This window comes from Corapipo altera, unplaced genomic scaffold, assembly GCF_003945725.1.
Source record: "Corapipo altera isolate COAL_440 unplaced genomic scaffold, ASM394572v1 22, whole genome shotgun sequence".
Lineage (NCBI taxonomy): Eukaryota > Metazoa > Chordata > Aves > Passeriformes > Pipridae > Corapipo > Corapipo altera.
The window spans coordinates 9690271-9701379 of NW_020884886.1; the positions used below are offsets into that span (position 1 = coordinate 9690271).

At 36.8% G+C, this 11109-nt stretch overlaps 1 protein-coding gene across 2 annotated transcripts; it reads left to right on the forward strand.

Moving 5' to 3' along the window:
* Positions 1 to 42: 42 nt before the first annotated feature.
* Positions 43 to 11003, forward strand: ZCCHC4 (zinc finger CCHC-type containing 4). Of its 2 annotated transcripts, XM_027643001.1 has the most exons (13): positions 43 to 145; positions 318 to 436; positions 2272 to 2354; positions 3011 to 3286; positions 3795 to 3875; positions 4186 to 4258; positions 5878 to 6028; positions 6535 to 6635; positions 6972 to 7093; positions 7676 to 7751; positions 8248 to 8299; positions 9007 to 9151; positions 10817 to 11003. In XM_027643001.1, the coding sequence occupies exons 1-13, from the start codon at positions 76 to 78 to the stop codon at positions 10938 to 10940; spliced, it is 1473 nt and encodes a 490-aa protein (XP_027498802.1). In that variant the 5' UTR covers positions 43 to 75; the 3' UTR covers positions 10941 to 11003. The 2 variants fall into 2 exon arrangements, 1 of the variants encoding a protein (XP_027498802.1); XR_003527587.1 differs by lacking the exons at positions 9007 to 9151; positions 10817 to 11003 and having other exon boundaries at positions 6976 to 7093.
* Positions 11004 to 11109: the final 106 nt, after the last annotated feature.

Sequence of the window (11109 nt, forward strand, 5' to 3'; positions counted from 1 at the left end):
CCTCCGCGCCGCTGGGCGGCGCCGCCCGGTGCGGGGCGCGCCGCTTGCGGTGGCCGTCGGGACGGAGGCGGTGTGATGGCGGCGGGGGAGCGCGGCGGCATCGCCCTGATCGGGCCGGCGTCCGGCGCGCCCAGCTGCCCGCACGGTGAGCCCCGAGGGGCGGGGACACCATCCCAGAGTCCCCGGGCTCCTGGCAGGGCTTGCCTTGCAGCAGCCGTTTGGAATGCCTTGTTCTGGGAGCTCGGCTCTTGCAGCGGAGCGGTGGAACAAACCTGCTGGTGCCCCCCGTGTCATCGTATCGTCGCGTTTGTCTCCAGGTCCCGCGCTACTTTTCGTGAAGACCAGCCAAGGAAAAGAGGAAGGGAGAAGATTCTATGCTTGTTCAGCTTGTAGGGATAGAAAGGATTGTAACTTTTTTCAGTGGGAAGATGAGAAGGTAAGAGAGCGTTGCTTAAGATTCTGCTGGAGATTCAGGACTACGGAGATGATCTGAGGGTTGGAGCACCTCTCCTATGGGGAAAGACAGAGAGTTGGGGCTGTTCAGCCTGGAGAAGAGAAAGCTCCAGGAAGATCTTTCATAGCACCTTCCACTACCTAAAGGGGCTACAAGAAAGCTGGAGAGGGACTTTTTATGACGGCATGTAGTGATAAGACAAGGGGGCGATGACTTTAAATGCAAAGACGTAGGTTTGGATTAGCTGTTAGGAAGAAATTCTTTACTGTGACAGTGGTGAGGCACTGCAACAGGTTGCCCAGAGAATTGGGGATGCCCCATCCCTGGAAGTGTTCAAGCCCAGATTGGATGGAGTTTTGAACAACATCCTCTAGTGGAAAGTGTCCCTGCCCATGACAGGGGGATTGGAGCTAGATGATCTTTAAGGTCCCTTTCAACCCAAAAAATTCGATGATTCTATGAAAAACTGTGGATTTTTTAACCTATTTAACAGTTAAAAAGTATATTTTTGTTCTGGAAATCTCTGGTAACTGTCACTTTCTAAACTTTATCTAATAGTTTATACTTAGCAGAGTACTTATTTCTGTCAGGAGAACATGTTTCAAGTATAACTTTTAAGGAAACCTATGTACATTTTGAGCAAAACTGGCATTTGTTACTATATTGCCAAAATGCATAGATAATTAAGGTAAGAAGTTTGCTAATGCTATGCAATGTTGAACAAAATGGGATACTTCTGATCCCAGGATGCTCTCATCTCCCATAATTAAGACAGAGAAAATCTATTGGATGCAAACAAAAAGTGGGATATACAAAATTCTGAGGTGATGGGGTTCAGCATGATGCTCAGCAATTTCTCATTGCCTAAAGACCTTTGGTCACATAATTTTGTAGAGTAATGAAATTGGGATTGATATGTATTCACAGAGAGCTTGCCATGTTTTTTTCCAATGTGTTTTGTGTTACTTTTTCTGTTCCCTGAATTAGTATCTTGTGTTGTAGTCATTGTCCTCAGGAGATTGGCAGGGGGTTCATAATTGTTTTTTGCTGTGCTGCTTACTGAAAAGTTGTAGAAAGAGAAAACGAGATGGTTGGTCACTGGGTTGTGTAGATTTAAATGGGATTCCTAGTGATAAGTCATTTTAAATGTCACCTGTATCATGGTGTCTTTTGTTCTGTTGAATTTTACTGTCTCCTCCTTTAAACAAAACAGTTCCATAAGTTTTGCGCAAATGTCTTGAAACTCTGTTCCACATGAAACCATGAGTATGTTTTGTGGGAACAAAGTCGAAGAGTCAGAGAAGAGTGTGGGAGACTGAAATGTTAAAGGTTAATGACTCAAACTCAGTGACAGGTCATAACAAAGAGCTGTTGTCCTTTTAAAATGATCACACACAAAAGACTTGGGCAATGTTTCTGCTGTCATCTGTTTTTCAGGATCAGGTCATAGTTCTTCAGAGCTAATGGAACTGCTGGCACACATTAATGGAAAGGATAGCTTTTTCTGTCTCCATCACAATCACGTTTTGAGTTTTTCCCTGAGTAGAAGATATGTAGTAGAAGAATGAAATCCTGTTTATTTTTTTGCATGGTTTAACTTCACAGTGAGAGACTGGTGTTGTTTTGCAGTGTTCCCCTGTGCTGCAGTCATGCTTGTTCTTCTGAAACAGCAGACCAAGGAATGTGATGTTTTTTTTCCTTGCAGAGTAACTAAAGCATGAGACCTTTAATGCACCTGTTTTGTTTAATGTTGAGATTTGATGTACAACACAGAGCAATAGCTGTTTTGTAACTTTTTACGTACACAAATTTTACAGGTGTCAGAAACAAGGCTTGCAGCACGTGAAGAATATAATAGAAATCATCAACCTACTTTCACACACAGACAGAATGTGGAAAGGTATTGTTATGCATGTTTCCTTTAGTAGAAATGAAGTAATACAAGTTTAGGTACTCTGAATGCAGAGAAGACATTTCAGGATTCTTTAAAATATGAAGATGTGGCAGAGGGATTTGGACAAATGGAAAAATAACATGAAACAACTAATTAGAGCATAGTATTGTCAACCCAGGAACTGGTTTTTTTTGGGATTTTTTATGTTTGTATAGTTCTTCTGATGTTAGTGCTCATAATGTGCTAACAACAGATCAGTAGTAGTTTCAGTTAATTTAGGCCTGACTTTCGTTTGCAAAAGTAACAGGCTTAACATTGTAAAAAGAAGCAAAGGTAATACAGTAACAAATAATGTCTGAATTTTTGTGTATAAACATACAGGACTTTGCAGTTAGTCTATGAAATCTTCACTCTGTAATCCAATTATTTTGTGGAGACTCCCAATATATTTGGTTACCATATATTATGTGCATTTCAGAGTGTCCTTTGAATATAATAAATAATAATTCACATGTGGTGTTTTGCAAGAGCACTGTAAACTGCATTGTTTGTTTAAATGTCCGAATACTTAAAAAATGTGCAACTCCCTCTGTAACTCTGCTACATGTCTTTCATAGAGGCTTTTTACAAAGTTTGTTCCCTGTTGTCTTTTCTATTTAAAGGTACAAGAATTTTGTTCTGCTGCCATTATCAAAGAGGAAGTTTTGCCAAGAATGCCAGCAATTGCTATTGCCAGCAGAATGGGAAAAACACTCCAATCACCAGTTGCTGTGTGATATCTCCACTGCCCAGCTGAAAAGTCCCAGTCAACTTCTGTATCCACTGGAGAATAAAAAAACAAATGCACAGTATTTATTTGCAGACAGAAGTTGCCAGTTTCTACTTAATCTCCTTATTGATTTAGGATTCAGACGAGTGCTCTCTGTTGGAACTCCCAGGTACATCAGTGAGAGTTGCTACAGATTCAAATAATATTTATATCTCAAAACTGTGCAGCTTACTAATGATTACATAATCAGTGATTCTCCCATAATAAGAGGTTCACTATGCTTTAATTGGTTGGGGTTATCCAAGCATCTAGTGGGGTCTTGCTTTGAGCTAAAAAGATAAAGGAGAAGACTGCAGCAGCACTGCAAATAACACAAACACATATACACACTTCAGTTCTGCTTTATTTCTTACTGCAGTGACAGTTCTTTGGCTTTATTTCAGGGGATTTTTATGCAAGGTGATCCAACAGGTTTCACTGACTTTTCATCTTTTAAGACTAACCTATTTTTTTAGCTCTGAGTATCGCCAAAGGGAATCACCCAAATTCAGATTACTCCATTTTCTCTTATCTGTTTGGTTTTAGGTTTAGTAAAGTACCAGGCATTCTTGTCTTGCAAGATCATTTCTGAAGCCAGTGATTATGTGTTAAATTTTTTTGCTCCAATTATACTTCAGGCTTCATGAAATGATCCAGTCAAAAGCATCACAAGAAGAAGATTTCAGAGTTAGAAGCCTTCTACTAGATATTGATTTCAGGTAAGTTTTAACGTTTGTCTGTCTGAAGAATAAGTATAAAGATTTGTGTTCTTACTACTTTAAAAGATAAATTGGTGGTTGTTTTCACTTTCTTGTCTCTGCATCTTAGTTGATGCACACATACACAAATGACATCTGGTTTATGAGAAAAGTAATCATACTTAATAATTCCTCAGTATAAGTGTGTGTTGTCAGTAATCAGAACCCAAAGATGTTGTTTTTCTTAAGGCCTGTTTTCAGTCTAAATGCCTTTTAGGACACACAAGAAGTTGCTTATATTTTTCTACTACTATTTGAACTTATTTTACAGGTATTCACAATTTTACACAGAGGATGAATTCTGCCACTACAACATGTTCAATCATTATTTTTTTGGTGGAGAGGTAAGGCCAAGTATTTTTTGAGTGCTTTTGTAAAGAAGTAAGTGGTGTCGATGCACAATTTTGTAAGAAGCTAGTCTAGTAGAAAGCATCATGAGAAAAAATGGTCAGTAGTACTGAAAACCAAAGAATGACAGTGCCTCTTCAGTAATTCTCTCCCACTTGATTCAAACTTATTATATTTATGTTAACTAATGTTGCTTAGACACCTTAATTGGTACTTTTATTAAAATGACAGTGTGATGTGAGCTGTTGCCTCATGTAAGTATTCATTACCCCTTTTCTTGTGTTGCTACAACAGAATTCATTATTTTATTCCCAGCCTTTACCAGCCCAGTGGATGCTACAAGACTTCATCACTGGTGCTTGAGATGGGAGGGAAAATGAGGTTTTTATGCTTTGTTTTGGAAAAACAAGGTCAAAAGATTAACCTTGTTGTCATAAAATGAGATTGATTTGGTGTAATGCTCAATGAAAATGCTGAATTTCTTGTTTCTTTTTAAATGTCACATGAAGTGCTTAATTTCGAGTTTGTTAGGAAACCTGCAGCTGTAATAGGATGTCTGTTATAGCTTTGTAAGAGAATCACAGTCTAATTCAAATCCAAACATTAATTTTAAACTCTTGTCCCAATAATATACTCACTCTTTGCTCTTCCTCTGCCATTAGTAAGCCCCTGGTTATTTGTATAAACATGTTTCTTTCAATACCGTTCACAGCATGTAGGTAATTTTCAGATTTTTCCATTCTAAAGGCTACGTTTGAATGAGATCTTGAAAATAAAAAGAATAATTTAGAATGAAATGGGAAGCTGGTCTGAAAGCCTGAACTTTAAATATTTGTAATCCATCACTGTATTCAAGTTTTGTATTTTTCAATTAAAACTAAAGACTCTGTTCATCTACATTGTAAATATTACAGTTCTTTTCAAGGTGTGCAAAGGTGACACCTGTAATGACACTGTTCTGCAGTGTTTTCATGGACTGAATTGCAGAACTTTCAGTTGCATATTAGTATTAAAAATCTGCTTTTGGTATGCAATAGAATCTAAGTAACAGATGATAGAACACTGCAAGATGGCAGTGAATACATAGGTTTTTACATTTCCTTTAATAATAGAATCCAGGTTGGATTGCTACAATTTGAATACTGTGTATTTTTATAATCAGCATGGATTGAATTGGTTTTCAGTAGACACGTTTTTCTCCTGCTGCTTTGGTAATGCTTTGCAGAATAGAACTATAAGTTAAAGGGCATGAATAAAATGTATTCGGAGCCTGAAGTTTGTTTTCTCCCTATGAATAACATCATTTTTTCTGAGGTAAATTTAGTATCCTTAGGAAGAAGACTGTCTTAGGAAGCTTGAACTGCATCTGCCTTTGATACATTAACTGAAAAGGGCACTTGTTTTCAGTGCTTCAAATCCAGTAGGGTTTTTTTGTTTGGGATTCTTTTCATTTGTTTGGGGTTTTTTGTTTTGTTTTTTAAATGCTACACAAGAGGAAACTCACCTCCACAAGAATAAAACCTGAAACTTCTACAGTGATTATTTTATTGCTGAAGACAATATTTTTACATTTCTTTAATCTGTATTTCTGGAAGTTAACCTCTGTTTCTTACAGGCTGCACGTGAAACTTGTAGGAAATTCTTGTATGAAGATAATGGTGAAAGAGTCATTATGGTAACTGATCCCCCATTTGGAGGTTTAGTGGAAGCACTGGCTTCTAGTTTTAAAAAACTGATGGCAATGTGGAAGGAGACAGGAAAAGAAGGTATGTATTATAGCCAGATAGGTGGGTTAAGCAGTAAGATCACTATAAGAAAAGTACCTATTTAAAATAAGTCTGTGATTCTTGCTGCTCAGGTGAATGTGAACACACTCACATTATAATTTCTGAAGGCATACTACCATATCCTGTTTACTCTCCTAATATTTTTAGTTTAGTAATGCCCAGTTCTCTAAGCCTCTCTTAAAACCCTTGGCCATTCTTTTCCAAATCTGCTTTTCCATTAAAATGGACTTAAAAGGTAGAGGAAAAATAAACTATCAAACCATTTCTTACCAACATAGGCAGGTAACAAGAGCTGTTAGTTATGTGGCACTTACAGCTACACATAAATAAAATATGCCAAAACTTTGTTTCCTGCAGGCACTAGTTCTTGTGCCTAGCATGACATACATATCCATGTTTATGTATACCAAATGCTTACTGTAAAGTTCTCATGCTTCACATACCTTGTTTTTCTCTTATGTACATCAAAGCCTTTTCATTATTAGGTCAAGACAATAAAGAAATGCCCATGTTCTGGATATTTCCATACTTCTTTGAGTCTCGTATTCTTGACTTTTTCCCAAGCTTCAGTATGATGGATTACCAGGTATGGCTGAACCAAATGAATCTGCTAAATATCAGTTGTGTGCAATGTGAACAGGAATATGAATGGAGCAGATACAGTGGTAGCACTTGTCTGTAGATGGGCTGTGTCCTTGAACTTTGACTGTGTTGGAGACACTGCAAAGCCAGTGGTGCTCATGTGAAGCCTGCATTCTGTATTTCTGTTGGTCATACCTTTGATAACTTTATCATGTTCCTGTAGTTTATATATAAACGTGAATGCTTTGTAAGATACGTATAAAGATAATAAATAAGTAAATAGCTCTACCTGTGCTTAGCTTTCAGTTTAAGGCTCTTTTTTATGGTTTTGTTTTTCTAGGTAGACTATGATAATCATGCACTGTATAAACATGGCAAGACAGGTCGCAGACAATCTCCTGTCCGTATCTTCACAAACCTTACCCCGAGTACCATTGTACTTCCTGTAGAAGAGGGTTATAGGTAAGATATGTTAATGCTCAAGTAACTGAAGGAGTGTCTTTGTTCTTAGTTAGGGCAGAGAGTCTCTAAAGGAGTTTGGGATGGTGCTGTTCAGTGTTGTCTTGCCTAACTTGGATGCCAGGCTCGAGCATATTTTTCTGTTTCATTCCAAAGTTGCGTGGTATATAGACAGTGTGTAGGAGAGCTGAACACCTAAAAAGAAGCTTATATTTTCCATTGTGGAATGATGAGATGCCTCAACTTCTCTGTGGGAAATGTTATATATACCTACCAGAGGGATTTACAGCTATATATGATAATCAGCTTTGTTGAGACAGTAGTTAAAAAAATGAACCCTAAGAGAAGCATTGAGGACAGAGGAATGGATTTAGTTTGATTTACTGCTGATAGTGTCGATAATTCAAATTCAAGCTCCTGAATTTTACTATGTGGATGTGTCTAAATTGCCTAAGTATCATTTATGCATCAAAGATGTAATCTTTAATTCAACAAAGTGATTTTACAGTCCTTATGTTTATTGTTAAGCTTGTGTAAAATTAATTGTTTTGTTAGCAAATGTGGACCAGTACATTTTTTTTCCAGGTTTTGTACCTTATGTCAGCGGTATGTTAGTTCTGGTAACCAGCACTGTGAGATGTGCAATTCATGTACGTCAAAAGTAAGTATTTATCCTTCTTTCTGAATGGCAGTTTTAGCAGTAGTCAGATAGGAGTCTCTGTAATATTTCCTCTGGTAAAAACCTATTCTGATACCAAGTTCCGTGGGAAACCCCCAACAGTTCCAGTTTTGTAGACTTATTATTACCTTCACAGGACATCTTTCATAACCCACTGGGAGTTAATTTCTGGTTTTGTGTTGTAAAGAGGACAGGAAAAATTTACTACTTGCCACTCACACCATAACTTATTCACCTGTGGTCTGTTGGCACATACATGTTTTCTTATCTTTTGAAGTTTTAGAACTTGCGCATTTTAAAATGCAGCCTTTTTGCTGTGGTTGTCACAGATTGTCAGGTTTGTTGTTTCTGAGTTACAGTCCTTCCTACAGAGGACTTGTTTCTGTAAACAGTGGGATCCATACATCAGTAGTTTAGTTTTAAGATAGAATCAGTGTGTGGGGGATTAATAAAAAAAACATTTATTTGTCTTTTGTAGGATGGCAGACGATGGAAACATTGTGTTCTTTGCAAAAAATGTGTAAAACCCTGTAAGTACACAAAAATACTTTTTTAAATAGAAATGCACCTAGTCCAAAGAAATTGAGATAACAAACCAGGAGAGAAAATATAGAAGTAAAATGTAGTAGAAGACACAGAGTAAACAAAAAATCTCAATTTTGCACAAGCTGCTATTTATTAATTTAAGTGTATTTGCACTGTGTGGAAATGTGATAACTTCTTGTCAAGTCACACTAAATCTCATATTTATTATGGGAAAATTGAAATATTTTCATTTGTCATATAAGTGTTTCCTAATTATGTAGACTTTTTCATTAGAATTTCATAAACAGGGAATTACTAAAATGCTTGAGAGGGTGGAGTAAAATTATGTTTCATGTACAAATTTAGTTGTATGTATAGCTGTTCAAATAGCTGAAGCAATAATTTTTGTTACTGTTAAAGAAATCACAGTCTGTAAATACATTGTAACATCTGGACTTTTTTCCCTGTTAAGATCACATACATGATAATAATTCTCTTGGCAAAAAAATTCACATGTAATTGCACAGTATATCTAGTGAGGTATCTGACTGCCTTATGAGATGGGATAAGGGATCCAAAACTGACCACGTTCATCTCTGTAAAACTAATCCAGAATTAAAAACTGGATATTGTGGCCTATATTTAAACCTCATTTTCAGAATTATCGTTATAAACATTTTCAATATAATAAATCATGTTACTTATTTTGCAGCTTGGCTTCACTGTAACAATTGCAACTGCTGTGCTCTTCCAAACCACAGTTGTGAGAAGACTGATTCTGGCTGTTTTGTGTGTGGCAAGGCAGGACACAAACGTAGTGCCTGTCCCAGTCTCTCCCGCACCAGAACAGCTTTCCAGTAAGTGTCATATTGCATTAATATAATAAAAGATAGCAGTCAGGTGAGATCAGATCTTATGTCATGGAATGAATTTAGAAAGAGATGATTTTTGGCTTTAAGTGCTGATGTCAGCTTTCACTGTTGCTCTCCTGCTCTGTTGCTGGGGAGTATATACTGAAGGGAGGATATGATAAATGGCAGCTCCTGTGGCTCCCAGTTCCCTGTCTGTGGCTTTTCTTTTGAAACTGATTTATATGGATCGCAAACTTGGTGACTGGTGCACAGGAGAACTCTGTCAAGAAGACTGAAAATTGAAGTAATAAAACGCTTTTATCCCCTTCAAATTCCTCATGAAAGGTCAGAGAAAACACTGATACTGTTCTATTGCTTCCTGTTTCTTTTGCTTTGTTGTGGCATATTTTGCTTTTTTCCATGTGGTATTTCAGGTGCTTTTTGTAGTGTGATTTAAATCTCCACCATTAATCAAGATCACATTGAGTACTTTCAGTCTTCCATGATTGTCCTTCTGTAATATACAGAATGACATACTTGTATGTGTCAGAAGTCCAAAAGAATCATGTATAGTGGTCTTCAAATAGAACTAACTGAAAAGAGGAAAGGGGATTTGCTAAGAGATGATGGAAATTGTCTCAGCCTTCCAGGTTCCAGATAGTTGACCTGCACTTTGGTAGCTTCTCCAGAGTCATGGATTTGTTTGTGATTCTTGACTTGAATGGCTGTAGCAGTGGAAATGCAAATCTTCTCTCGAAAAAGCTGTACTTCTTGTTGCATAGTGAGATTCAGATAATTACCCTCTTGGATCACTATCAAGAGACTCACCAGATTCCTGCTGGATGGTAGAGAAGTACAGGAGTATTGCTTTGTGTCTTACTGTGGCATTAAAACAAGTTTTAGTTAAGGAGTAGTAGAGATAAAAGATAATAATGTTTCAGTTTATGTACCTCTTTTAAAAATTCCATCTCTTAATGTTTGGGGTTTTTTTCTTTGCTTAAAAAAGTAAAAAGGATGCTAAAAAATTCATGAAGCCTCATCTGTTTCTTCTCTCAAGTAAGATACTATTTGGTCAATTGTACCAGAATGGTTTAGTCCTTTCACGTCATCAGTTACTTCTTTTGTTGACTTATTGCAGCATATAGCTTAGCTTTCTTTTTCTAATAAAAAGTTCTGTATGTTTTATTTATTAAAATTATTCAGCATTTTGCATTGTGAAATACATCCTTTGTCAGAGACAAAACAGTCCACTTGCTAGTTGTATTTAGGTCCTGTATTTGCAGGAGTCTTCCTAATGCAGGAGTCTTCCTAACTTTATGTACTGTCTTCTAAGCCTTTCTATTATGTATTTATGCTTTATATGTTCAGCATGAAACTCTATGCTTTTTTGTGAGGGAATTTCTTAAGTTTTCTATATCCTTTTAAAGTTAAATGCTGAATAAGTACATAAATGAAAGATAATTAATGGCAATAAAGTGGAGAAACAGTTTTAGGAAGTTGAAATATCATAACATTGTAAGATGGAATGTTCCTTGTACTTTTTGTGCCGGTGCTTCACATACTGTCACTACAGTTCATGTACTTACATGGACAGATTACTTAAAATATCAGCAAATGTAAAAGTTGATTCTCCATTTTATTCTAATCTCTATGTTCCTTTTTTCTTTACAGAGATGACAAAAAGAAAGGGCAGAAAACTTCAAAGAAGGTAAAGATGGGGATCTGTAAAAGATCAGCAATGAAACGTGCCATATTCTCCGGGAAGAAAATAAAGAATAAGAAAAAAAAGACATGACTTTTCTTGCTGCTACTTAATTATTCATTTTTTTATGGCCAGCCTTTGTTTCCATTTTCTAAAAATGTAAATATTAACATCCAAAATAAAACCTGATTGAATTAAAAGTGGCAGTTCCTTTATTACACATCATTACTGGCACCAAAAAAACCCCCCAACCTAAGTGAAC